Source organism: Pristis pectinata, chromosome 14 (genome assembly GCF_009764475.1).
Source record: "Pristis pectinata isolate sPriPec2 chromosome 14, sPriPec2.1.pri, whole genome shotgun sequence".
NCBI classification, from domain to species: domain Eukaryota; kingdom Metazoa; phylum Chordata; class Chondrichthyes; order Rhinopristiformes; family Pristidae; genus Pristis; species Pristis pectinata.
In genome coordinates, this window is record NC_067418.1 from 49831997 (window position 1) to 49857604 (window position 25608).

Genomic DNA, 25608 nt, shown 5'->3' on the forward strand with positions numbered 1-25608 from the left:
TAGGAACTTGAAGCTCTCAACCCTCTCAACTTCAGAACTATTGATATGGACAGGTGAATGTACACCGCCCCCTTTCCTGAAGTCAATGACCAGCTCTTTTGTTTTGCTGACGTAGAGGGAAAGGTTGTTGTCATGACACCATGTCACAAAGCTCTCTCCTTCCTGTACTCCGATTCACCGTTATTTGAGATACAGCCTACTACGGTGGTATCATCTGCAAACTTGCACAGCAGTATGCTGTATCTCAAATAACAATGAGTTGGAGTACAGGAAGGAGAGAGAGCTGAGTAACATGGTGTCACGACCATGATCAGCAAATTTAGGTTCCTTAAAAACACGCCATCTGATCCAAGTGGCCTTGTCACGTAGGATTTCCAAAACCCGGTTATGCTTCTTCATTCTCTCAATTTTAACATCAGGGCACCTCCCTAACACAATGCCCAGGGATTCATTGGCAGACCAGCATCATTGGCGTAACCAGTTTAGCCTGTCCAATACAGTTCTTAACAGGGCATAGGTAAGTTGTACAGCAGTGATAAAAGCTGACTGTTCCAAGAAAAATCTTGCACTCAAAATCCATGAGATCAAGGGCCTCTATAACCTGTTCCCCCTGCACTGCCCTCCAACAGGAAGGCACCATGGCAAGTCCCCGGGAAATGTGGATCACTTCCCATACCTCAGGGGCCACCTCTTGACGAAGGAGTACACTGATGAAATCCACCGTTGCCTGCTAATGTGCTAGCACAGCATTTGGTGGACTGAGAAAAGTGCCGGACCTCTCCCAGACCGAGTTCCCAACACTGAATCTGTAACTACACAGTCAGCACTGTAGGGCAGGCCTGATATCAGACAATCAACATAAGATGCTGTGTTCTGTCATGGGTGGCATTTTCCAGGTGGACAGAGGATAAGATTCAAGGGTCCTATTGTAGGGTTTCAATCCAAAATGTTGACAATTACTCTGCCTCCCCCGCCCCACCTCCCCTGCCTCCCCCGCCCCACCTCCCCACCCCCCCCCACCCCCCCCACCCCCCCAGACACTGCTCGACCCACTAGGTTACTCCAGCGGATTGTTTATTGCTGGGAAAGATTCAAGGATGCGCCCAAAGCCACACTGAAAAATGCAACAACTCCACCATCTCCTGGGAATCCCTGGCCCACGAGCAAAGTGGAGGAGGAGTTTTCAGGATGGTATTGAGCAGTGCAAGGACATGCACTGGGAGAAGCACAGTAGAAAGCCCTGCTTAAACAGTGGAAGCAACTCATCCCTGATCACGAGGGAATGCCCGAGAACAGAAAAAAGAAAGGAACTTCACTCCCCACTGGGGCAGAAGGACAGACGGGCCGCTCCCCACCGGGGGCATCAAGAAGCGGGCCGCTCCCCACCGGGGTCTAAACATAGATGCGTTGTTCACTATATAGAAATAAACAGAGGAGCACTGTTCATCACACTGCTGTTCACTGGAACTTGTGAAGAGAAGCGCTGTTCACTATAAGAAAGAGGCACTTTTCACCAGTATAAACCGAAGCACTCCTCACTGCAGTGTGTAGAATCCAGTGATGCTCAGAACTGGTTCCAAAATGAATGGAACTTTTCATCACCAGGTATAAATGGAAGTGAGGGGGTAAAGAGGGAGATGATCACCATTGCCTTTGGGTATAAAGGAGCACCAGCATCTTATTCTGGCTTCTGCCCTCTTCCTTTCCAGTCCCGATGAAGGGTCTCAGCCCGACACGTCGACTGTTTATTTCCTTCCACAGATGCTGCCCGACCTGCTGAGTTCCTCCAGCGTTTTGTGAGTGTTGCTCCAGATTCCAGCGTCTGCAGAATCTTTTGTGTCTCTGTTTTGCTGCTCCGCTGCGAAGTGTCTTCCAGGTGTGCCTACCCTGAAGAAGCTTTTCTCCTCTCTTCGAAGGGAGTCTTGTGAGACCCTGTCTCACCACTCCCCGTCTGTGATCTCTGCTGCTCTTCGACCACGTGTTCACCCAGGCTCACTTCCACGGCCACGTGGCCTTCCTGGGCTCTTGCCTCCGCCGCCATCCTGTGCCACATGGCTCCCAGCTCTGCCTCCAGGCCTCCCAGTTTGGCCCCAACAGGGATCTCAGACACCTGCATTCCATTGACTGCTACTCACTCCGCTTCTCCCGCTGGATTCAACGCACCACCATCGCTGTCATGCGGAGGTACCTGCGGGCCCTCGTCTCTGCCTTTCTTATTCTGGCTTCTGCCCTCTTCCTTTCCAGTCCTGACGAAGGATCTCGGCCCGAAACGTCGACTGTTTATTTCCCTCCGCAGATGCTGCCTGACCTGCTGAGTTCACCAGCACTTTGTGTATTGCTCCAGATACATCCAGCATCTGCAGAATCTCTTGCGTTTCCACCAGCATCTATTAGGCATACAAACTGTTAACAGGAGAGTTTAAAGGAAGGCTCCGTTCACTCAGGAGGGAACACTGCAAGGACAACGCATTGGAAGGAACAAGACACTACTGTTTAGAGAGACTGATCATTGTAGGATATAGGAAGAGCACACAGATGCATATGGAAGCAGGATGGTTGGTAAGAAAGTGAGGACTGGTTACTTCAGGAGAGCCAGGGAGATGGTTTAATCTCCATGAAGCAAAAATCACAAAGATCACTGCATCGAAAGAAGTTATTTTTAACTTTATGAAATTGCTTTCCGAGCATTTATTCCACTCAAGCAAGATTAATAGGCTTGAACACAATGTTTAGATCAGGCACAAAACTGAATGCAGAGTAAAACTCCCCCTCATTGTCCCATTGCTCACTTAAAAGAAGGGAAGGGTATGAGGGGCAAGGAGAATGAAAGAATAAAGAGAAAAGGACAGACACCCCATTGAAGAAGACAGTATGTGTGCAGCAAGATTGGAGAAAAGCGAGGGAAGGTGTTCACGATGTAGGGGGCAAGAATGTAAAATCATTGTAGAACCATCTCTGAAGCTTAAGGTCTCTGCTGGGTGCTGATTAAGGCAGTGAAGTCCTCCAGCTTCAACAGAAGTGGGACACAATCCTTCAAGCTTCTTGGGCAACTAACACATGAAACTATACAGGATTGTCAATCATTGTGCCTTAACATATGCACTCTCAGCTGCTCCAATACCAGACTGTGATGGGAACAAATGTCATCATCACGTTCTTGTAGCTGACAGTTTTGTCATCTCAATTTAACCTGCATGCTTTTGAGGAAGCATCAACTACAGAGTACTGCAAGAAAGGACACTCTGCACACTGAGAAAGTGCAGAGAGTTACTTCAGATGGAGCATCACACAGCAGTGTTGCAAAATCAACTTCTAGAGTGCAAAATCAAGTTGCAAAATCAACTTGATTAGTGATAATAATCACCAATATTTTTTTAATGTATTTATTTTTCAGGAAGCAGCAGCAGCACACACAAGGCATTTGTGGCCCATGCTTCACTGCGTGAGAAGATGGTAATGAGCCCCACTCACGCCGTCCTTCTCATGAGAGTACTGTCACAATACTGTTGCGTAGTATGTAGATGCAGCAATGATGGAGGAACAACAATGATCAGAATGGTGCACAACTTAAGGGGAGGGGGGGTGCAGGGAGCTTTCTGCTGGTGGTCCATGTGCCTGCTGCCCTCGTCCACCTTAGTGGAAGAGGTCACGATTTGGGAGGAACCGTTGGACCATCCTAGGCAAGTAACCACTGTGCATTTTCCAGACGGTACACACCACAGACATGAAGGGAATGAATGTTTCAGATGGTGCCGACCAACTAAACTTTCGTTGTGGACGGTGCTGAGCTACTTGCATGTTGTTTGCAGCAACTACACTCATCCAGTTGAGCAAGCATTATTCAAATAACACCCCTGACTTGTGCCTTGTGAATGACAGAAATGCTTTGGATGTCAGGAGGCAAGTCACTCACCGCAGGATACCCACCGTCTGACCTGACCCATGGTACTTATGTGGCTGGTTCAGCTTCTGGTCAGCAATGGCCAGGATATCGGTGGCAATGACTCGGTATTGTTGTTAGATTTCAAGGGTAGTGATTGGACTCTTTCATGTTGGAGCCATCGGCTGCCATTTTGGTGGTGCAAGCTGTGCCACTCAACAGCCCGTGCTTGAATGCTGTCTCGGTCTTTCTGCACGCAAACGTGGGCTGCTTCACTTTCTGAGTGGTAGCGAATAGAATTGAACATCGCATTGGTAATCATCAGCAAACAGCCCTGCCATTGACCTTGTGATGGAACGAAGGCTGTTGCTGACACAACTGATGATGGTTGGCCCCAGAACACCACACTGAGGAACGGCGGCAGTGATGTCCCGGGACTGGAACGACTGACGCCCAACAACCACAACTGTATTCCTATGTGCAAGATACAATGCCAGTCTTTGGAGTGTTATCTCCTTGATGCCCATTGACCACACTGGCAGCTACCCGACAATGAGGAAAATTGCTCAGGTCCGCGAAGCACGGCAAATCTAATCGATTAATTTCTGCCCAAGCACTTTATTCTCAACCATCAGCAAAGGGGCCTTAACGCCACAGACAGACACCTTATCTCAGCAGCGAAGCAGCAATTCAGCAGCGAAGAATCTCGAGCTGAGTGGTTCAGACAAAACTCACACTGGCTACTGGTGAGTGTATTACTGATGAGTGAGGGCCTCTTTACAGAAGTCATCAACTGTGCTATCATTTGTCCGATGACTAGGAGTAGAATGGCTGGGCAGTAATTACATAGAACTTATCCTGCTTTTTATGGACAGGACACACAGTATTAGGTACATTCCAGTATTATAACTGCACTGGAACAGCTTGGGTAGAAACACAGCTAGTTTGGGAGTGCAGATTTTCTTTACTGCGGCCTAGTTCTATAGCCTTTGCTGTATTCAGTGCTCTCAGCTGTTTGTTGCTCTTGTGTGGAGTGATGCTGAGGATCTCAGGAGGAAGCTGAGATGGATTGTGTACTTCCTGCTGAAGATGACTGTGAATGCTTCAGCTTTGATTTCCGGTGGTTGAGGATGGAGATCTTCTTGGATTCTCCATCTCCCGCTTGCTGTGGAACTAATTACCATCATTCATGACTAGATGTGGCAAGTCTCCAGAGCTGTCATCTGATTTCTCAGTTATGGGATTGCTTAAACTTTGTCTACTGCATGCTGCTTAGTTCAAAAATAACCCCATGTTACAGCTTCACCAGGTTGGCTCTTCATTTTTAGGTACACCCGGTGCTATTCATTAAACGAAGGCTGATCCTTGGCTGGACTACAACAGTGCAGGCATGTGGTTTACATTGTGGTGGTCTGTTGACGCATCTCAAGTATATTCAATTTTCAGCTGTCACAGAGCTGCCAGACAGTCAAAGAACAAACAAGCTCAATGGTGCTCTTCAGAGATGGATATCAGTTACTGTGGTCTACTTGTGACTCTTATGGCCACATGGTTAACTCTAGTCCCACCTGAAATGGACATGCAGCTGTACAATTTGCTAGACAACAGCCCATCACCATCTTCTCAGAGCAATAGGTGACAGCCACAAATTGCAAACTTTTCAGGAAAATAAAACAGAACAAGTAATCTTGAAAATTGTTCAAGTGACATATGACAGTCATGACAACTGAAGTTTTAACTGAGGGTAGAGCAAAGCCTCATTTCGGGGATGCTAGATGATTGAGGTAACGTATGGGTTAGGAAGTTATGGGCATGCTATGTAGAACACTCTACGCAAAAGATGTATTTCACTGTGTGTTTCGATGTACATGTAACTAATAAAGATACCTTATCTTAAAATGGCATGCAGGAAAGAGAACGTAAAACGATTGAGGTAAAAAGTTGGTAGTGATTGAGTGGTCAATCACTAAAGGGAAGGCAAGAAAAGCTGCCATAGCACTGTCACCAGAACTGCTGATGTCAGCTGTGAAGCAAGGCTGATGACAAGGACAAAGGTTTCATCAATGGCAAATTATACAAATTGCAGCAAGAGGTGGAGCTCTCCTGGGAACATTCCATCTCAAGAGTCTGTGTTCTCATCAGTTTAAATTACACAAAAAAAACAAGCTGCATGAACAGCTACGTTACTCCATCAATCACTCTGGAGCACGGCAAAGCTGCAGAGCACAAAGACACAAGGCTAAGAGACGACCGCACCAATGTCATGGTACAGCAACAGTCACATCACGCATCCCCGAATCTTAAACTAGAAATAAAATTAAATGCTGGGAAAAAATTATGGTTTCAGTCAATTTACCACACTATTAGATTATCTTAAAATGCCAGTTTTTAAAGGGATGGAACTCAGCCACTGCTACTCAGTCTAGTCTCTATGCCACTGCAGTTCATTTGGTTTACCTCTCACATGGACTAGCAACAGGTAGGGAACCTCAGTGTCCATGACAAGCAGTGACTCAAAATTATCCTTGCCCGCTGTGCTGAGAGTCCTGTGGGACATGCTTGTCAAGATGTGCTCATGGGGCTTAGCGAATAAAAGAAAATGCTTGATATGTTCAGCCTGACCGAATCTCTGAAAAGAGAAAGAGTTCACATTTCAGAGCTGGGAAAAGTTTGAGATAAAAAGAATTTAAGATGCAGAGAAAGTTGGGAGGTCAAGAGAGTACAAAAGGGAAGGTTTATGATAGGGTGAAAGGCACCCGAGATTAAATGACAAAATTGGTGACAATACAAGGTACAAAAGTATAGAGGTGAAAATGCAGAAATATCCAAAATTACGAACTGGGTATGGAAAGATGCTGGAGATCTGAAAAAAGACAAAGCTGGAAACGTTAATTTTCAGAAAATGTTGAATAATGTTGAATCCAAAGTGCCCATTTGGAAGAAGAGCCCTTGGCCTTCCATTGAGCTTTGTTGGAACGGTGTAAGAGGCAAAAGATCAGGATGGGGGAAGAATTAAAGTGAAAGACAACTGGAATGTCAGGGTCATGCTTGCAAACCGAATGCAGAGTTTCCACACAGTGGTCACCCAACCTGCATCTCAGTGCATCTCCACGTTTCCCAGTGTGGAGAAGTCCACAACATGGCCACATAAATATAGTATAATAAATTGGAAATAGTACAAATAAATCTCTTTATGTGGATGATGTGTTTAGGGTCCTGGGAAATAAGGGAGGAGGTAAAAGACAGGTATCATGTTACCTGCAGCTGCACAGAAGAGTACCGTGAGCAGGTTGCTGGTGGAGATGGGAGAGTAAACGCAGAGTATCCCAGAGAGAATGGTCCCTTCAGAATGTTGAAAGAGGAAGGAAGGGATTGTGTTCCCCATTGGAAGTGTTGAAAACTGCAGAAACTGATCCGTTCAGGTGAGATGGTAAGGAAAAGAGAAATCCTATGCTGATTCCAGAGGTTGGGGAAAAAATCCTGACCATCAACTGTGGTGGAAGGGAATTCACAGTTGAGCAAAAGGTAAGACAAGATTTCTTTATTAGTCACATATACATCGAAACACACAGTGAAATGCACTTTTTGCGTAGAGTGTTCTGGGGGCAGCCCACAAGTGTCGCCACACTTCCGGCGCCAACATAGCATGCCCACAACTTCCTACCCCATATGTCTCTGGAATGTGGGAGGAAACCAGAGCACCCAGAGGAAACCCACGCAGACACACAGGGAGAAAGTACAAGCTCCTTACAGACAGTGGCTGGAATTGAACCCGGATCGCTGGCGCTATAAAAGTGTTATGCTAACCGCTACACTACAGTGCCTGCCCCTGAACAGAACAGATGCAGGAAACTGGGAGAATAACCCATCTGAACTTTACCTCACCAACATACCTGTTACAAACATATCATTCCACTGCAAAGTGCGACCACCATTGTGGTCTTATACAAAGTAAAGACTTCTCTTCACAAACAGCACCCTTCACTATGTCTAAATAGAACTACCACGTTTTCGATGGGATAAATTGAGAATCTCTCAAAGCTGGACTGTGGACTATCAGAAGCAACAAAGGTACATCACATGCAATCTTGATTCTAATCCTCAACTTCTCCTTAACCTTCAAGCCAGGACCAGCTTAAATGAAATGTGAAAGTTGTGTCAAGAGTAATATTAAAGCTCCACCCACAGTGGTGCTAAAAAAAAGTGTATCAGAAATTAATCTTGCCTCTTATCAACTGTTCCAACCTGCAAGCCACTTGTAGTGATGCAAATCTCCACCCCTCTTTCTCTTTGCTTCCTTCGTAGCAAGGAATAAATATCCTTAACAGAACACGATACCATTTCCAAAGCAGAGACTGCAGATGCTGGAATCGGGAGCAACACAAGAACCGCTGGAGGAACTCAGTGGGTCAGGCAGCACCTCTGTAGGGAAATGGACAGTCTCAACATGGATGCTGCCAGACCCGGAGTTCCTCCAGCGCTTTTTGCGTTGCAGCATTTCCAATGCACTGACCGGTAAATAAAACATACACGCACTCACCTTTGAATGCCTTTCAAGCTTCCTGCCTTCTTAATGAGCAGGCGCTCACTGCAACAGTCCACCAGCCGCTTGAGGGTGTAAAGACATTCACGGAAGGTGGAGAAGAACGGGTAGTGGCTGAGTATGCAGAGCGACGTCAGGGTACTGTTCCGCGACCGATTCCCACTCTTCAAGTGGCGCTTCATTCGGGGCGAGCGATTGATGTCGGGGGTGGAATCAGCACTCTGCGTGGCCAAGGACGAGCCACTGTCGGAGTTGTTGTGGTCATCCGATGCCTCCACGGCACTGCCCTTTGGGCGCTGCGGACCCCTGTCTGGCCTGTCCCGGCCCCGCTTCTGGAAGGAGCGGTAGAAGTTGACGCAGACCCCGTAGCGAACCACACCACTGTCCTTGTCCGTCAGAGTGAAGACAAAAGAGGTGTCGTCGCGCAAGCTGGTGCGCTTCTGGCGCACGCTGAGACATCCCTCGGGCTGGCAGAAGAAGACCACGTCTGGCGGGAGGGGAAAGTCATGGTGATCCTCCAGTGGGTAGCGACGCAGCAGCTCAGGGGTCTGAGCAATACTGTCGCTGCTGGGCTGCCTGCAAGCACAAGAAAGAGAACACCAGGGCTGTGACTCCGACGAGAACCAGTCTGCAACAGTCCCACCAGAGACCCCGCTGCCACCTCAAACGTGCTCCGATGGCAACCACACATCTCCACTTGAGTCCACCCATACGTTCCACCGCTGGCTGCGGCAGAGCCACCAAACACCCACCTCAAACAGCAATGGAGGAACAGGTTGCCGACTCTCCCCGTACCTCCAACGCCCCAACCCCCAGTCCCATTGGCAAAGACCAGGTGGATGACAATCCCTCACCAGCAAGGTGAGGCAGGGGAAACCCAACCAAAGCTGGGTAAGGCAAGATATTTATTAGTCACATGTACATCGAAACACACAGTGAAATGCATCTTTTTGCGTTACTGAGAACATTCTGGGGGGCAGCCCACAAGCATCGCCACTCTTCCGGCGCCAACATAGCACGCCCACAGCTTCCTAACCCGTACGTCTTTGGAATGTGGGAGGAAACCGGAGCACCCGGAGGAAACCCACGCAGACACACGGGGAGAACGTACAAACTCCTTACAGGCAGCGGCCGGAATTGAACCCGGGTCGCTGGCGCTGTAATAGCGTCATGCTCACCGCTGCATAACGTGCCATACAGCAAAACCATACATGTGAAGCCCACCCAGCGGCAGCTGTGTGCTGCCTTATCCTGTGTGCATTCAGTGGCACTGAAACTATGGGGCAGCACCACCATTGGCCTTGGTCTGCCACAATTCCCCTCAGCAGCAGACTGTGCATCCTTTAGCAGAGAAGGGTGTGCCACTTCTGGTGAATGAAGGTATGCCGAGAAAAGCACACCCGTCAGGTGCCAGAGAGGATGCACGCGAACCATTCCAAACCCAACGTGACTCCAGCTATCAGCCAGATGATTTTCCCCAGAGTTTTTCCCCACGAAATTCTTCCATTTCAGGTCGCTTCCTGAAAGAAGTTAGGACCTCAGCCGGTAGATATTACTTATTTGCCTGTCTTAGCCCCAAAACATCTGGAAAAGTGCTTGGGAACAATACTTGGCCCCCGCCACCAAGCACTGCACCACCAACAGCTGGCTCATGAGCTGAACTGGCAGGTTTTTCCTCTCACCCTCCAACCTCGAAACTCAAGGAATCCAACTGCCAGAACCCCAACCCAACCACAAATGTCGCAGGAGTCATTACCTGGCACCAATGATGACCAGGTAGTCCAATAAGCGTGGACATACTCTCTTCTGAGACATCTTCTCCAGTCCTCCACTAGGTCATTGCACCTGGCCGGGAATACAACTCATGGCTGTAGGAGCACATCCGAGCCCAACTCTCTACCAGCAACCGATTTCAGCAAAGAGACACTGCATCACAGCTTGTGAAAAATCTCATCCAGTGCAACACCTGGAATCTGCAAGACAAGAAGGTAAATCTTGTTATTAGATATCACCGAGGACAGATTCATCCGACACCAGTCACGAAAAGCGCACATCACACTAATAGACCAAGTACAGGTCGGCAGGGCCCATACTTGCAACTTCAGAGCAAATCGCATCCAATGGGATAATTATTCTTTGGTGCCTTGGCTCCATGCAGCAGGATTCCTTTCTCAGCTGGCAGGTGAGTGACAGACAAAATTTTCCACAGGGACCAGAATCCACTTCAAAAGCTCATGCAAAAAAGCCGGGATCATTTCAATTGTGGATTTCCAATGGGAAGAGGACAAACCAGATCATGCCATACAGATGCCTTTGTGTCGGGGCAGAAGCAGGTGGGGGCTGGTGTGACTGGTCAAAAAGCTAACCTTCCACGAGTGAAGGCAGTACATTTGGCAGGTGTGCGCAGTGGCGATTCCTGCAGTGATCCTGCAGATGGCTTCCACTCTGGTAGTCATATGCCCTTTCCCCAATCTCAGTAATCACAATCCAGTATTTAAATACATTATCTCATCACTGCATTCATATTTAAACACTACCGTGGTTTAGCCCCACCCCTCCGGGACAGCGTTACTTATTTTCTGAAAGATCTTATTTCCCCCCCAGGTACAATGCCTCACCCATCTGCAAAACTCTCCGGGTCACCACTTGTCACTCACTCTGCATTTGTGTGCCTCTCAAGTGATGGTGAAATATTTGGTGAGCTAACAAAGTGGGAGCTTTACTCAGTATAGACCCTATGCTTGTCACATGCTAGGTAAAAAGGCTGATAATCTATTTACCAGCATCCACAGCCTTGCTCTCGGTCCTTAAATCATAACTAATAAGTAACAGTAGGCATAAATGACAAATATTGTTCACGTAATTGCAAAGCAGATCTAATAAATCAGCGAAGAATTACATACTCAAATTTCCCAAGTACCTGGAATGAATTAGTGGAACAGAAGTAATCAAACTGCCAGACAGCACCTTGTTTAATGCATTTTGTAAATGGACTATCCCTGCAGAGCCAACAGCAACAAGTAGTGCTGGAGTAGGGTGTAGAATACATGCACTCCAGCACTGCCTCTGACCTTACTAAACACAGACAGCCAGGCATGCAGCATCTGAAAGACACCTTTTTTTATAACAAGCAAATCCAACTCAGTTTATCAACAGGAAAACAGAATTATTTTATCCAGCATTCCATAAGGAAAGCATCAAAATGTGCTCTAATTCCTTTTTGTAATTACTCTTGATCAAATACGTTCAGAATTTATCTATCATGCTAAGCAAACACGCTGGGTTAAACAACCATATGTGTACGCTGCAATCTATCTGGAGCTGTCACCCATATCTTCACAAAGTGACTGAAAATTACCCTTGGTAGAAACCAACACTGCAAGAAAAGCTGCAAGGTTTTACAACCAACATTTTAGAACAGACAGTGCAAGTGCATGGAAAGTGCCTGCTTTCACTACTGTTAGAGACACCTGACAAAATGTTGAGAGCAAACAGGCAGGACATGCCCAGCAATAACAGGGCTTCACAGTTACAAAAGAGGAAACAACATAGTGCAACGTGATACTACGCTGGAGATAATACAATCTTGAGGAAACAGCAGCAAAAAAATTTCCAGAGCAGTGGCTTCATGAGGTGATTATTGCATCCCATTCCCCAATGTTCACAAGATCACAAGACAAAGGAACAGAAGTAGGCCATTCGGTCCATCGAGTCTGCTCCATGAGCTAAACTAAACTATTCCTATCTAGCCCCAATTTCTGGCCTTTTCCCCATATCCCTTGATACCTTGACTAATTAGATACCTATCAATCTCCTCCTTAAACACCCCCAATGATCAGGCCTCCACAGCTGTACGTGGCTAAGAATTCCATAAATCCACGACCCTCTGGCTAAAGAAACTTCTCCTCATTTCTGTTCTAAACGGGTACCCTCTAATTCTAAGATTGTGCCCTCTCGTCCTGGACTCACCCACCAAGGGAAACAGCTTAGCCACATCTACTCTGTCCAGTCCTTTCAAAATGTTTCTATGAGGTCCCCTCTCATTCTTCTGTACTCCAGTAAGTACAGTCCAAGAGCCGACAAATGCTCATCTGACTGAAATGTCTGCCTCCCCAGCAGCAGCTGGAGAATCACTGTGGCACCATTCTTGCTGCAACGTGATGCACTGTGCAGCACTGCGCAAAGCACATGGTCCCAACGCAACCAAAGCCAGCCCTGAGGAACAGGCCATCGGACCTTCACCTTAAGCCTGGCAGGAGAGCTCAGTCAGGAGTCAACAGGTTCATTCACTGAAATCCCAATGTTCATTCACTGAAATCCCAATGTCCATTTCAATTGAGTCTCCAGCCCCCAACCTTCGCACCATTTCCATTCTGCATCAGCACAGACCTGTACACCAGGTCCCACCTAACATCATAGAGGCAGCACCTAACAGGGAAAACCAGAGGCTTGGATGCTCTGTAGCACGTAACTCACCTCCCAGCTCCTTAAAGGCACACTCCATGTAAGGAACCTGAGGTCTCTGATTGAATACCCTCAATTTGCATGGATGTGCAGCCTCAAAAATACTCAAGAAACTTGACACCGTTCAAGAAAGGCAGCACCCTATCCGCCACCGTGCAATGCGACTACATTGGTGACGCACCTGCACACAATCTTTCCACACACCACAAGTCCGGAATACAATGAAACACTCCAGTTTCATGCCAATCCACTACTGAGCAGCATTTTAACAGGTACTTGACATATAAAAAAAAACCCTAAGGCAGTTAACAAAGTCATTATGGCCAGCACACTGCTTTGAACAACAGGGTCCCTGAAATACTGCACGAGAGCTGATGACTGAATTCCTGCTTACAGGTTAAAGACCTACCGAGTTGTGGCTAGCAAACAAACATACCGCGCCGTGAAAATTTATAGTGCATTGCACTAGCTTCCATGCAAATCTCCAACACATTGTAAGAGTCAGAATTTATACAAGCACAACATGATGTGCCATAATCTGGCTGGGTTACCATGGTGACAGAACCTAATCTGCTGTTATTTATAGTGCACCATCACCAGCTGAACGGGTCCAAGTATGAAAACCAGGAGTGTAGCAGGGGGCAATAACTTGCGAGAACAAACCAAAGGAAAAGAGGATAGCAATCAGATGCAGGAAGGCCTGGTAGATTTTTAATATTCCCCGCATGGCCAGCCCCAGCATCCGTGCACCTGCACAACCAGACTACAGCATCAAAGCAGGACAGATGGTCCGTTGCGGTTGTGCTGGTCTTTGCAAGATCTATGCACGTAGTTAAGTCCCACTGATCAATCCTTACCACGAGGTGAAGGTGGGGCACTTTAAGTAGACAAACCCCTCCTCAAAGTTGCCACTGAATCTGCTTCCAACTGCTCCTCAGGTGCCACGTTCCAACTTTAGTTTCTTTCACAAATTTGCCACATTTCTCTCTTCTGGTTATCACGGCAAACAATTTCAGCTTATTTATCCCACTAAAAACAACATGGTTTCTAACACCTCTATTAACTTCCTCCCAAAGATTCTGTGCTCCAGCTTCTCAACATAACTGAACCCCATCATCCCCGAGTCACCTCTCCCTTAAGGCTAACACCACTCCCTCATAGCTGGCAGGTCCAGTAATGTGATTCCCGCAGGGAGGCAGACCCAGATGACACTACCCTCGCGCACCCCCCCACACAGATCTGGGGATACAACAGACCGAGAGAGAAGTGGGAGATGGATGGGTGCGGGGATTGAGAGCTCTACATTCTACATCCCTGTTTCCAAGGTGTCACTGTGTTCCACGAGTCCCTGAACACTTTTAGACATTCTCCTCAATATCCAGCTCTTAATTATAGATTCCATCTTCTGCCCTTTGTCACCTCCCAGCCTCTGTCATTATTTGCACCCTGCCCTCCTCACCTGGATCCGCCTATCATTTGCTACCTCCTGACCCACCCCTTCCCCTCACCGCTTTAGACTGACCATCTCTCCCCTACTCTCTCAGTCCAGATGAAGGGCCTCGACCGGAAACGTCGACTGCCCATTTCCCTCCACAGATGCTGCCTGACCCGCTGAGTTCCCCCAGCGCCTTGTTTTTGCTTTTAATTATAACCTGCACTAACCCACCGGCCTGCCTGCCTGCGTGTCAGAGCAGTCGGTCAGAATTCACCCCATAACGTGACCCCCGTCTCCCTTCAGAATACAGCACACAATTCAGCCCTCTCCCAAGCATTTTAAATTATTGAACAAACACTTAATAATTGATTTGGCTGGCAGAGGAACGATTAAATATTAATCCCAGTTAATAATAGTAAGCATCATAAAGATTCCGTGAAAGGATAAATCCAACAGCCTCTCCCTTCACCTTCAGTGAGACCAGCACCATGGTATACTGCTAAACCAACCAAAAGCATCAACAACACACAGCTAGTCTTCAGCGACTACGGAATTAATTTGTGGCTGCACGAATGCAAAAAAGGAATCAGAGCGTCAGTGCAGCAGAAACATTAAACCAAACAGGCGACAACTGAGCCAAGGCAGGTGCGAGAAGTTTGAAGAACTGTCCTGCTGATCTGGACAGCAATGAGACTTCAGATCATGGCAGGCATCAATTATAAAAGCAAAAGGATATTGAGATCAGACAAAAAGAATGCTGTTGTGCTTAATACTGTGGGTTATTAAGGGGGTGGGGGTATAGTCATAGAGTTACACAGCACGGAAACAGGCCCTTCAGCGCAAATGGTCCGTGCTGACTAGTCCCAGTTGCCCACGTTCGGCCCATACCCCACCAAACCACACCACCCCGCCCCATCTACCTATCCAAATGCAATTGTACCCACTTAGACCACTTCCTCTGGCAGCTCATTCCAGGTACTCACTACCCTCTGTGCAAAGAAGTTACCTATCAGGTCTCTTTTAAATCTCTCCCCTCTTATATCTGTGCCCTCTAGTTTTAGACTCCCCAACCCTGGGGAAAAGATTATGATCGTTCACCAAATCCATACCCCTCATCATTTTATAAACTTCTATGAGGTCGCCCCTCATTCTCCTACACTCCAAGGAATAAAGATCCAGCGTGGCCAATCTCTCCCTATAACTCAGGCCCTCTAATTTGCTGGCTGACAAACATTAGCTACAGACTGGAATCACCCCTACTCTAAAATTCACATTTGCTTTCAATTCCCTCCACAGCCTTGCCCTTCCCATCCTCAGTAACCTTGGCTACCCCTATAAACTTCTAAAATCTCTGCAAGCACTGCTATCTTCATTTATACCTCCTCCACAGCCCCACCCACTTCCCCCCCATTCCCCACGTTCGCACCACTTCTCCCCTTTGCTCCTTCCCATCCTCACCTCCACGCCTGCTCTGCCCCTTGCTCATCATGCCCATTCTCATTCGCTCTTGCCCCTTCTTGGCATCTCGACCTCCGACCTCTCCCCCATTCCTGAACTTTGCTCCCCAGCTCGCTGCCTCGCCAGTTAGCCCCTCCTCTTCCAAATGCAGTCGGGGAGCCTTCCTTCCCACACCACAACTGGCCTAACACACCTGCCATACATCTGAGCTCAGCTCACTAGTGGTACGCACAAGCGAGTCTGTAGAACTATGCTAACTATGAAGCACTCTTCAGTTGTCAGAGCGAGGAAAGAACCTGGTCAGGCCAGTTTGACAGCTGCAGTCAGAAGCTCAAACAGGATTTCCCGCAGTTCAGAGTGACTAGTAGGGAAGGGCAGCGAGAGGGTGGAGACAAGAGGAGAAAGGCGGTGCCCTGGTTTCCCACAGCAACTAGGCAACAACAAGGGGGATGGATTCACAGTCCCACCCTCTGGGCCATTCCCATGATTGTCCCACCCCCTAGATTCATGATGAAGGGGTTATGCATTGTGGGCATCACCCAGTCCTTACCAAGCTGCTGATTCCAACTCTTCTTGCAGACAAGGGTTGGCTGCAGACACAAAATGGATACCGACTTTTCCACAGAATCTACAGAGACCATGGGATTGGGACCAGGATGCAGAGGATAGCCTGTAATGACATTACTCTGTTTACCTCGGATCCTACGCACAGGGCTGTGGCTCGATGACTCACCCCCACTGTCTGCCAGATCCTCGGAACCTACTCTAAATGCTCAGGCACAGAAACAGGGAACTGATACCCAGCAAGGATCTAACTGCAGATCCAGGTACATATCCAGCTCCAGACCCAGAAATACCTTACTGGTGAGAGCAGTCTGCCACCGCACAATGGCTACACACTGGTGGGAACAGTCTGACATCAACACAGGTACAGTATCTGTGGGCACAGATCTGACATTAATCCACAACAAACCACTTTGGTAGGGGAGTTGCACTATCGATCAGGGAGAATGTCACAACAGCCCTTAGAGAGGATGCCCTGGAGGGCTCATCCAGTGAGGCAATGTGGGTGGAGCTCGGGAATAAGAAAGGTGCAGTCACGATGATGGGGTTATACTGTAGGCCCCCCAATAGCCAGCGGGAAATGGAGGAACAGATATGTAGGCAGATTATGGAAAGCAACAGGTTAGCTTTTAATGGGTGACTTTCTTTTTGCCAATATTGACTGGGGCTTCATTAGTGCCAGGAGCTTGGAAGAGACAGAATTTGTTAGGTGCATCCAAGAGGGTTTCTTGACACAGTATGTATACAGTCCAACCAGGGAAGGGCCATACTAGATCAGAGCTCCAGTGGGAGAGCACTTTGGGAACATTGATCATAATTCCATATGTTCAGAAGGATAAGACTGGACCTTGAGGAAAAGTGCTAAATTTGGAGAAAGGCTCATTAGGCAGGAGCTGAGTACATTGGGAGCAGCTGTTATTGGGAAGGTCCACATTTGACAATGTGAGAGTTGTTCAGAGGCCAGCTGGTCAGTATTCAGGGCCAACATGTTCCAGTGAGGAAGACAGACAAGGATGGCAAGGTTTGAGAAACTTGGATGATGAGAGATGTTGTAAATTTAGTCAAAAAGATAAAAAGGTTGAGGAATGTTGAGCAACGTTGAGGAAGCTGAAATCGGACAGGGCCCTTGAGGAATATAAAGGAAGCAGGGGAAAACTTAAACAGGGAATCAGGAGGCTAAACGGAGCCATGAAATGTCCTTGGCAAGTAGGATTAAAGAGAATCCCAAGGCACTTTATACATATGTTAAAAACAAGAGGGTAAACAGAGAGAGGATAAGACCACTCAAGGACCAAGAAGGGAATTTGTGTCTGGAGCCAAAGGAAGTGGGTGAGGTACCAAATGAGGTACCAAATGGGGGTCAATGATATCATGTTGATATCATAAAGGTGGTGGTGTTGGGTCTCTTGAAGAACGTTAAGGTGGATGTCCCCAGGGGCCTAATGGGAGGCAAGAGGGGAGATTTCTGGAGCATTGACAAGGATAGCATTTAATACATGTATAAAGTGCCTTGGGATTCTCTTTAATCCTACGCGCCAAGGACATTTCATGGCTCCGTTTAGCCACAGACAAGGCCAGTGAACTTTACAGCAGAGGTAGGGAAACTACTGAAGATCCTTAAGGATAGGAACCACTTGTATCTGGAGAAGTACACACTTATTCAGAATGATTTGGTGAGGGGGAGGGCATAACTTACAAACTTGATTGAGCTTTTTTGAGCAGGTGACGAAGATGATTGATGAGGAGAGGCCACTGCAGGCACAGTAGTGTAGCAGTTAGTGTAATGCTATTACAGCGCCAGTGACCTGGGTTCAATTCCTGCCGCTGCCCGTAAGGAGTTTGTACGTTCTCCCCATGTGTCTGCGTGGGTTTCCTCCAGGTGCTCCGGTTTCCTCCCACATTCCAAAGACGTACGGGTTAGGAAGTTGTGGGCCTGCTATGTTGGCGCCGGAAGCGTGGCGACACTTGCGGGCTGCCCCCCAGAACACTACGTAAAAGATGCATTTCACTGTGTGTTTCAATGTACGTGACTAATAAAGAAAGCTCATCTTGGATGTTGTCTGCATGGACTTTCGTAAAGCTTTTGACAAGATCCCTCGTGGTAGGCTGATACAGAAGATTAAGGCACATGGGTTCCATTGAGGCTTGGTAGACGATTCAACATTGGTTTGGCCATAGAAGACAGAGGGTAGTGGTGGAAGGGTGTTATTCTGACTTGAGGTCTGTGACCAGTGGTGTTCCACAAGGATCAGTGCTGGGACCTTTTGTTGTTTGTGATATATATTTGGACGGAAATGATTTGGATGAAAATGCAGGTGGGCTGATTAGCAAGTTTGTGGATGACACAAAAACTCGCAGAGTCGTGGATAGTGAGGAAGGTCGTCAAAGGACTCAGCAGGATATAAACCAGCTTGGAAATACGGGCAGAGAAATGGCAGCAGGAGGTTAATCTGGACAGGTGTGAGGTGTTGCACTTTGAGAGGTCAACTATAAAAGGAAAGTATACAGCAAGTGGCAGGGCCCTTAGGAGCATTGATGTACAGAAGGATCTTTCAAGTCCATAGTTTCCTTAAATTATGAGGGGCATAGATAAGGTACTCAGAGTCTTCTACCCAGGGTGGAAATGTCAAATACTAGTGGACATAGCTTTAAGGTGAGAAAAGTTTAAAGGAGATTTACACAGCAAGTTTTTTTCCACTCAGAGAGTGGTAGGTGCCTGGAACATGCTGTCAGGGGAAGTGGTGGAAGCAGAAATGACAGCAATGTTTAAGAGGCATTTCGACAGGCACAGGCAGGGAATGGAGTGTTGAGGATCACGTGCAGGCAGGTAAACCTCGCCCACTACAAACCTCATCCACAACCTGGCTCTTACTGTTGGGAGTACACCTCACCGTCCAGCAGGGGGAGCACGCACAGCACCCCACCCCCCCCAACACACCCCCATATCAACCCCAACAGGCAGAGAGCACCAAGAACTGCATCACACAAATGTCAATCTACAAAACAGCCACACAAACACCTCGAAGGGGCAGGCACGGTAGCACAGCAGTTAGCAGAACGATATTACAGTGCCAGTGCCCCTGGTTCAATTCTGGCCGCTGTCTATAAGGAGTTTTTACGTTCTCCCTGTGTGTCTGCGTGGGTTTCCTCCGGGTGCTCCGGTTTCCTCCCACATTGCAAAGACATACGGGTTAGGAAGTTGTGGGTGTGCTATGTTGGCACCGGAAGAGTGGCGACACTTGCGGGCTGCCCCCAGAACACTCTACGCAAAAGATGCATTTCACTGTGTGTTTTCATGTACATGTGACTAATAAAGAGATCTTATCTCATTTCAGCATGTAAAAAAAAACAAGTTTACATTTATATAGCACCTTTCGCAAACCCTTCCAGGACTTCCCAGCTATTGAAGTACTTCTGAAGCAACAGTATTAAGTGGAAAACAGCAACCAACATGCACACAAAGTCCAACAACAACACATAATAGTGACCAAACATGCAGGTCTTCCATCATCAAACAGGGCACCAGTTACCTCCCCTGCTCTTTTGAAGCAGGGGGGTGGGGGGGTGTGGAGAACACCATTGAATGTTTCCTGCACCCATTTGTAGATGGGTGCTCATTTTGACTTCTCCCATGAAAGACAGCACTTTGACAGTGCACCACTCCCTCAGCCCTGCCCTGTACTGCCAACCTAGATGCTCAAGTCTCTAGAGAGGGGCTTGAACTCAGCACATTCTGATTTAGAGGCAAGGCGGCTACCAAATGAGTCACAGCCGACACTGATAAAATCTCATGGTTTCTGCGATTAGATTCAACCCTTTAAATCTCTCTTGGGCAGACATTATTCCATATACAACTCAAAGAACATTAAGATGATACCTCAGTACTCGGAACAGGTAATGATTATTTTGCATTCCTGCCTGCGGAGTCCGTAAGTGAGCCAGTATGGCCGCAATTCAGTCCATGGTGGTGCCTTACCACACCGGACCTTGTTTATTTCCAGTGCAACACATTCATACAGAGATACTCAGCTATACTCACGCAGTTGAGGTGTACAAAAGCTCAGTAATATGCACTAGTCCATTGTGGGTTAGTGAAAATGCAACCCAAAAACACTTGACCAGAGCAACCTTTTCATTTTAAGTGCAGAGTGATGCAAAGATGCTGACAGCTACAAACCAACACAGGCAGTCAGGCCGAAAACAAGTGCCAAGGTCACCTGCAACGGACACAGACAGACTGTAGGGAAAGCAAATGTTGAGCCGTGTGGTGATGATTCAGTCAGAAATTGTTGATCTGAATTGGTTAAAAACGGCAAAAGTGGAGATAAATTGATGGAACAGAGAAAACAGTAAATCACACAGATCTTGGCAGAGTCAAGGTCTGAATTCCAGTCGGATAGCGTGATGGTGGGAAGAATTGCGTCTGGTAAAATAAACATTTAAAGAAACCCTTCTTCAGTTTCTCTGCCAAGACCTTTCAGATTCTGATACGACTTCCATATCTCAACCATGAAAACGCCTGGAGAATTAGGCAACCTTTCATCAAGCCATCGTCAATAACACGTCCTTATCAACCAGCCACCAAGGCCACGCCATTGCAGCAACATCCCAAATTGAGGTCAGAGACTGAATTCTGGCAACGTGCCGCATCACCTCACTTAAACTACCAAGCACCACGTTATGTGGATGGCCGTAACATCTTTCAACCAGGCTGAGGGGGTGGGAGGAATGGTTCAGACTTATCAATCAGCAGCACCCTATCACGGACATTCTCCTTGTTCTGTTCACCCACCCTCTTCTCTGCAACAAAAACACTTTTGAATTTCTCAGCAGTTCTGAAGGATCATTGAATGGTTTCTCTCCCCACACATGCCTCCCGATCTGCTGAATATTTCCAGCATTGTCTGTTTTTACTCCCAAGTATAGCCGTGTCTGCTTTTTGACGTTCATTGATTTCAGTTTTACTCAGACTCCTTAACACTCAATCAAACGCTGTATTTATTTCAAGAACAGTCCGTCTCACCCCGCCTCTATAGTTCAGCTCACTGGTCGACGTTTGGCCCCAAGGCTATGACAAAGTGTTGAGCCAAGTGTTCCTAACGAAACCCAAACTGGACACGATGCAGATTATTAATGAACCACAGTTTATAGTGGCTAAATAACCAACAAGTACCTCTTTGGGATGTGGGAGGAAACGCACACAGTCACAAGGAGAACGTGCAAACTCCACTGCAGGTCAGGACAGAACCCAGGCCACAGGCACTATGAGGCCCCACTAGCTCTACCAATGTGCTGCCCATTACCTTTGATGTCACATCCATTCTTCTGTGAAGCTCCACAGACCTTGTATTCCCATCGAAATGTTTGGAGGCAGGGAGAGGAATGTTGTGGAGCACAGTCAGAAATTATTGGGGATTGGGAAAGCAAAGATTGCAGAGGAGGACGGCATGGTTGATGGGTTTCAGTAACATTGTGGGAAAGGGACTGCGGGGGATATGGACATTCAGCAGCAGATAGTCAGGGAGAAGGGGGGTTGTGGTCAGAAGTGCCAATGGGGCAAGACAGCAAACAGAAGGTGGAGGGGCAGCAGGGGTAAGCCAGTGGATGGGGGAATTGCTGAGGGAACTGCTGAGGGAACAGGTCAGAGAGTTGCATGATGAGGGGATGGGGGCGCACTAGTGGGGTAAGCTAGCAGATGGCGGTTTCAGGAAGGGTGGAGATTGGCAGGAGTCTGTAGTTAAATAGCGTTGGCGTGGATAAGGAGGGTTCAGGCTACTGTGGTGGTGGGAGCTCGGTCAAACGGAGTGCATTGCGTCGGCTTCATCCAGTGCAAAGAGGAAAGGGGATGGAATCAGAGCACATCTCTTCACCTGCACAACTCTCAGCTTAGCTTAATTTGACAAACTCTCCCTCCGCTATCACACAGCCCCAAGGTGAATCACACGCTAATAATTTATTGTCAGAAAGCTCCCCAAAGGATTTGCATCTCCATTGCATCTTACATGATCTCAGGGCCGAAGTGTTTTGCAGCCAGTTCAGCACTTTTAAAGTGCAGTCATTGTTTGCATTAACACAGAACTTTTCTGGGAGTTAAAACTTCTCCTCCCTCGCACTATTTTGGCCTTCCCCTTTGGCTTTTACCTTCTGAAGCAGCCAGTGATTTGTATGGGGCTACCTGGTGGTATTATTCATCTTTTAACTGCACTCACAGATGAAGGTCAACACACAGGTTGCTGAAAGCACACAGACAACATAATTAGTGCACTCCAGACTTCAACAATCTTTCTGATCTGTTGCAATTACATACTCACATCCAATTACAAAAGCAACATCTCTCTGCTTTTAACCACTGCTGCAGTTGATGCAAGGTTATCAGCTGCAGAGCCCAGGTCTGTCACAAATGAAAGGACATACTGCACAGGCTCTTATTTTACTGTACAAAGTGGAAGCTATTAACTAACCAGGTTTATTTTTCCCAGCCACTCTTTATTTTACTATCAAGAGATATCACTTTGTTCTCTATCCATACAACACCATCAACACATCTCAGATGCTCCTCTGGTGATTGTAAACAAACCTGAAGATTCTGCACTCAGATGTATGCAAATTAAGGACTATGCACCATTTCCCCAGGCTCTTCACAAGGGGAATGAGGAGAGGGCTGTGTGGTAATACCCCAGTATTAACCCAGTGATTCCAGTTGTGTGGTGTAACACTAAGACAGTGCTGCATTGCACTTATAAATTATTTCCATCAGTGGTTATTCATAGCCCCAGTAACACGCACACACTCCTTTGATGACATAGATACAATAAGTGGTGGGACCCGAGGGAGAAACAGAGGGACCTTGGTTTACAAGTACAAGGATCCTTGAAGGTGGCAGCACAGGTAGAGATGATGAAGACAACACATGGGAAATGTAAACCAAGGTCCATCTGTTTCTCCCTCAGGTCCTACCATTTATTGTACAGAGACCGGAAAGCGTGGGAATGAAAAAGATGCAGATGTCAGAAATTAATATACTGTAGATAGTTTTGTGATGTATGGAACGGACAAGGTGGGCTGGAGACACAAGAAATTCTGCAGATGCTGGAATCTGGAGCAATACACAAGAAATGCTGGAGGAACTCAGCAGGTCAGGCAGCATCCACGGAGCAAAATAAACAGTTGACGTTTCAGACCCAGACCCTTCATCAGGACTGGAAAGGAAGAGGGCAGAAGCCAGAATAAGAAGGTGGGGGGAAGGAGTACACGCAGGCAGGGGATAGGTGAGTTCAGGTGATCAGCCAAGATCACAGAAGGGGAGCAGTGAGAGAGGGTCTCACAGAAATCCCGAAGAGAGGAGGAAAACTCCTTCAGAGTAGGCATCCCGGGAAGAGACTTTGCAGTGGAGCAGTAAAACCAAGCCTCAAGAAATTCTGCAGATGCTGGGCCTGTTTCAGTGCTTTGTGACTCAACAATTATTGTTGGACACCGAAGCTACGAAGAATTTTGGAATCAGGGTCTCAGCTCTTTTCACATTCCTGTGACTTTTGTGAAAATGTCTGAGTTACCCTGTAACTAAAGTACTCCACCAACACACACCTACATACTCCCAGCTGGCCTGAAACACCCTATAATATGCCCCCTGCAGTCTTCCCATTCCATAGATAGTCACAGAGTTCATTACAGCACCAAAACGGGCCCTTCAGCCCAACTGGTCCATGCTGACCAAGATGCCCACCTAAGCTAGCACCATTTGCCCGCATTTGGCTCATATCCCTCTGAATCTTTCCTACCTCAATGCACTGTGAATGAATTGATCTGTACGAACAGTATACAAGACAAGTTTTTCACTGTACCTCGGTACAAGTGACAATAAGAAACCAATACCATGTACCTGTCCAAGTATCTTTTAAATGTTGTTAATACACCTGTCTCAACCACTTCCTCTGGCAGCTCATTCCATATACTCACCAACCTCTAAGTGAAAATGTTGCCCCTCAGATTCCAATTAAACCTCTCCCCTCACATCTATGCCCTCTAGTTCTTGATTGCCCAACCCTGGGGAGAAAGACTGTGTACATTCACCCTATCTATGCCCCTCATGATTTTATACACTTCCATATGATCACCCCTCATTCTCCTACGCTCCAATGAATAAAGCTATAGTCTGCTCAACCCCTCTCTGTAACTCCAGGCAACATCCTCGTAAATTGCCTCTGCACTCTTTCCAAGCTTAATAGCATCTTTCCTACAGCAGGGTGACCAAATCTGAACACAATATTCCAAATGTGGCCTCACCAATGTCTTGTACAAAGATGCTTTCAAAGTCTGCACCACACTTCAGATCAGGTCCACATTCAACATTGGTGGCCTATTGGCCACATGGCTCCGCCACGTGTGACCCTGCCTCAGCTGTAAAGATGCAAAAAGCAGAGTAGCTGCCTTTTAGCACTATTTTGTTCCCACAAAGGCTTATCCTTCTGTGGTCAATGTTCCATGTGGCTCAGCTGGCAGCACTCTTGCTTGGCTTCAAGGCCTACTCCACTACTTGCAGCAGAAACATTTAGGAATGACACTCCACACTTGCAGCAGAAACATTTAGGAATGACACTCCAGTGCGGGTGCTGAACTTGGAGGTCTTTCAGAAGAAATGATAAACAAAGTCTCCCTCTCAGGAGGGCATGAAAAACCTCACAGAAACAGAAAAGTTATTCCTGTATATTTATCCCTCAACCAACATAAAAAATGGATTATCTGCTCATTATCGCGTTGCTGCTTGTGATGTATAAATTGACTGCTGTATTTCTGCTGTACAACAGTGACAACATCTAAAGTACTTCTTTGGCTGTAAAGCAGTTTGGAGAAGTCCTACGGTCATGAAGGTACCTCAGAAATGCAAGTCATCTTTTCTTCGAACTTCATCTCACCTTCCATCAGCTTTTCTCTCCACCTTTCCTTGATCAAGGATTGGTCCCTAACATGGACCTGAGTCCAACCTTGTGTGAACCTGCCTCACCCAAAAAGACAAACTGTTGTGCAGCTTAAGTACAAAAACGATGCAGAAAGGGACTATTCAGTCCGAGAACCTCTCCCCGCCTTACTTCCATTATCTTTTCTAGATAGAATGTGCCAGTTTTACTATGCTCTCAGCCTTTCACCCAATTTGCTTCTGTTAATATCAGGACGCTATTCTCAAAAATCCATCATTAGTTGGATTAATTCTGGTTTACAAGATGACAAGACCTGATGAAAAATGACTGAAAGACCCCTCCTATAACA

General features: G+C 47.1%; 1 protein-coding gene across 27 annotated transcripts in view; it reads right to left on the minus strand.

Annotated features, from left to right (window-relative positions):
* Nucleotides 1–25608, minus strand: part of madd (MAP-kinase activating death domain) — a 160057-nt gene that overhangs the window by 130456 nt on the left and 3993 nt on the right. For 19 of the 27 annotated variants that reach the window (XM_052028965.1, XM_052028960.1, XM_052028964.1 and 16 more), the window contains exons 1-3: nucleotides 20384–20519; nucleotides 10180–10396; nucleotides 8421–8999 (exon numbers count right to left, since the gene is read on the minus strand). In XM_052028965.1, coding sequence (XP_051884925.1) covers nucleotides 8421–8999; nucleotides 10180–10238 — 638 coding nt within the window. In that variant the 5' untranslated portion in view covers nucleotides 10239–10396; nucleotides 20384–20519. Of the gene's footprint in view, nucleotides 1–8420; nucleotides 9000–10179; nucleotides 10397–10516; nucleotides 10537–13296; nucleotides 13363–13744; nucleotides 13797–15780; nucleotides 15999–16330; nucleotides 16416–16513; nucleotides 16638–20383; nucleotides 20520–25608 lie in introns of those variants that run through there. The other 8 variants (XM_052028954.1, XM_052028941.1, XM_052028945.1 and 5 more) reach the window with 7 other exon arrangements.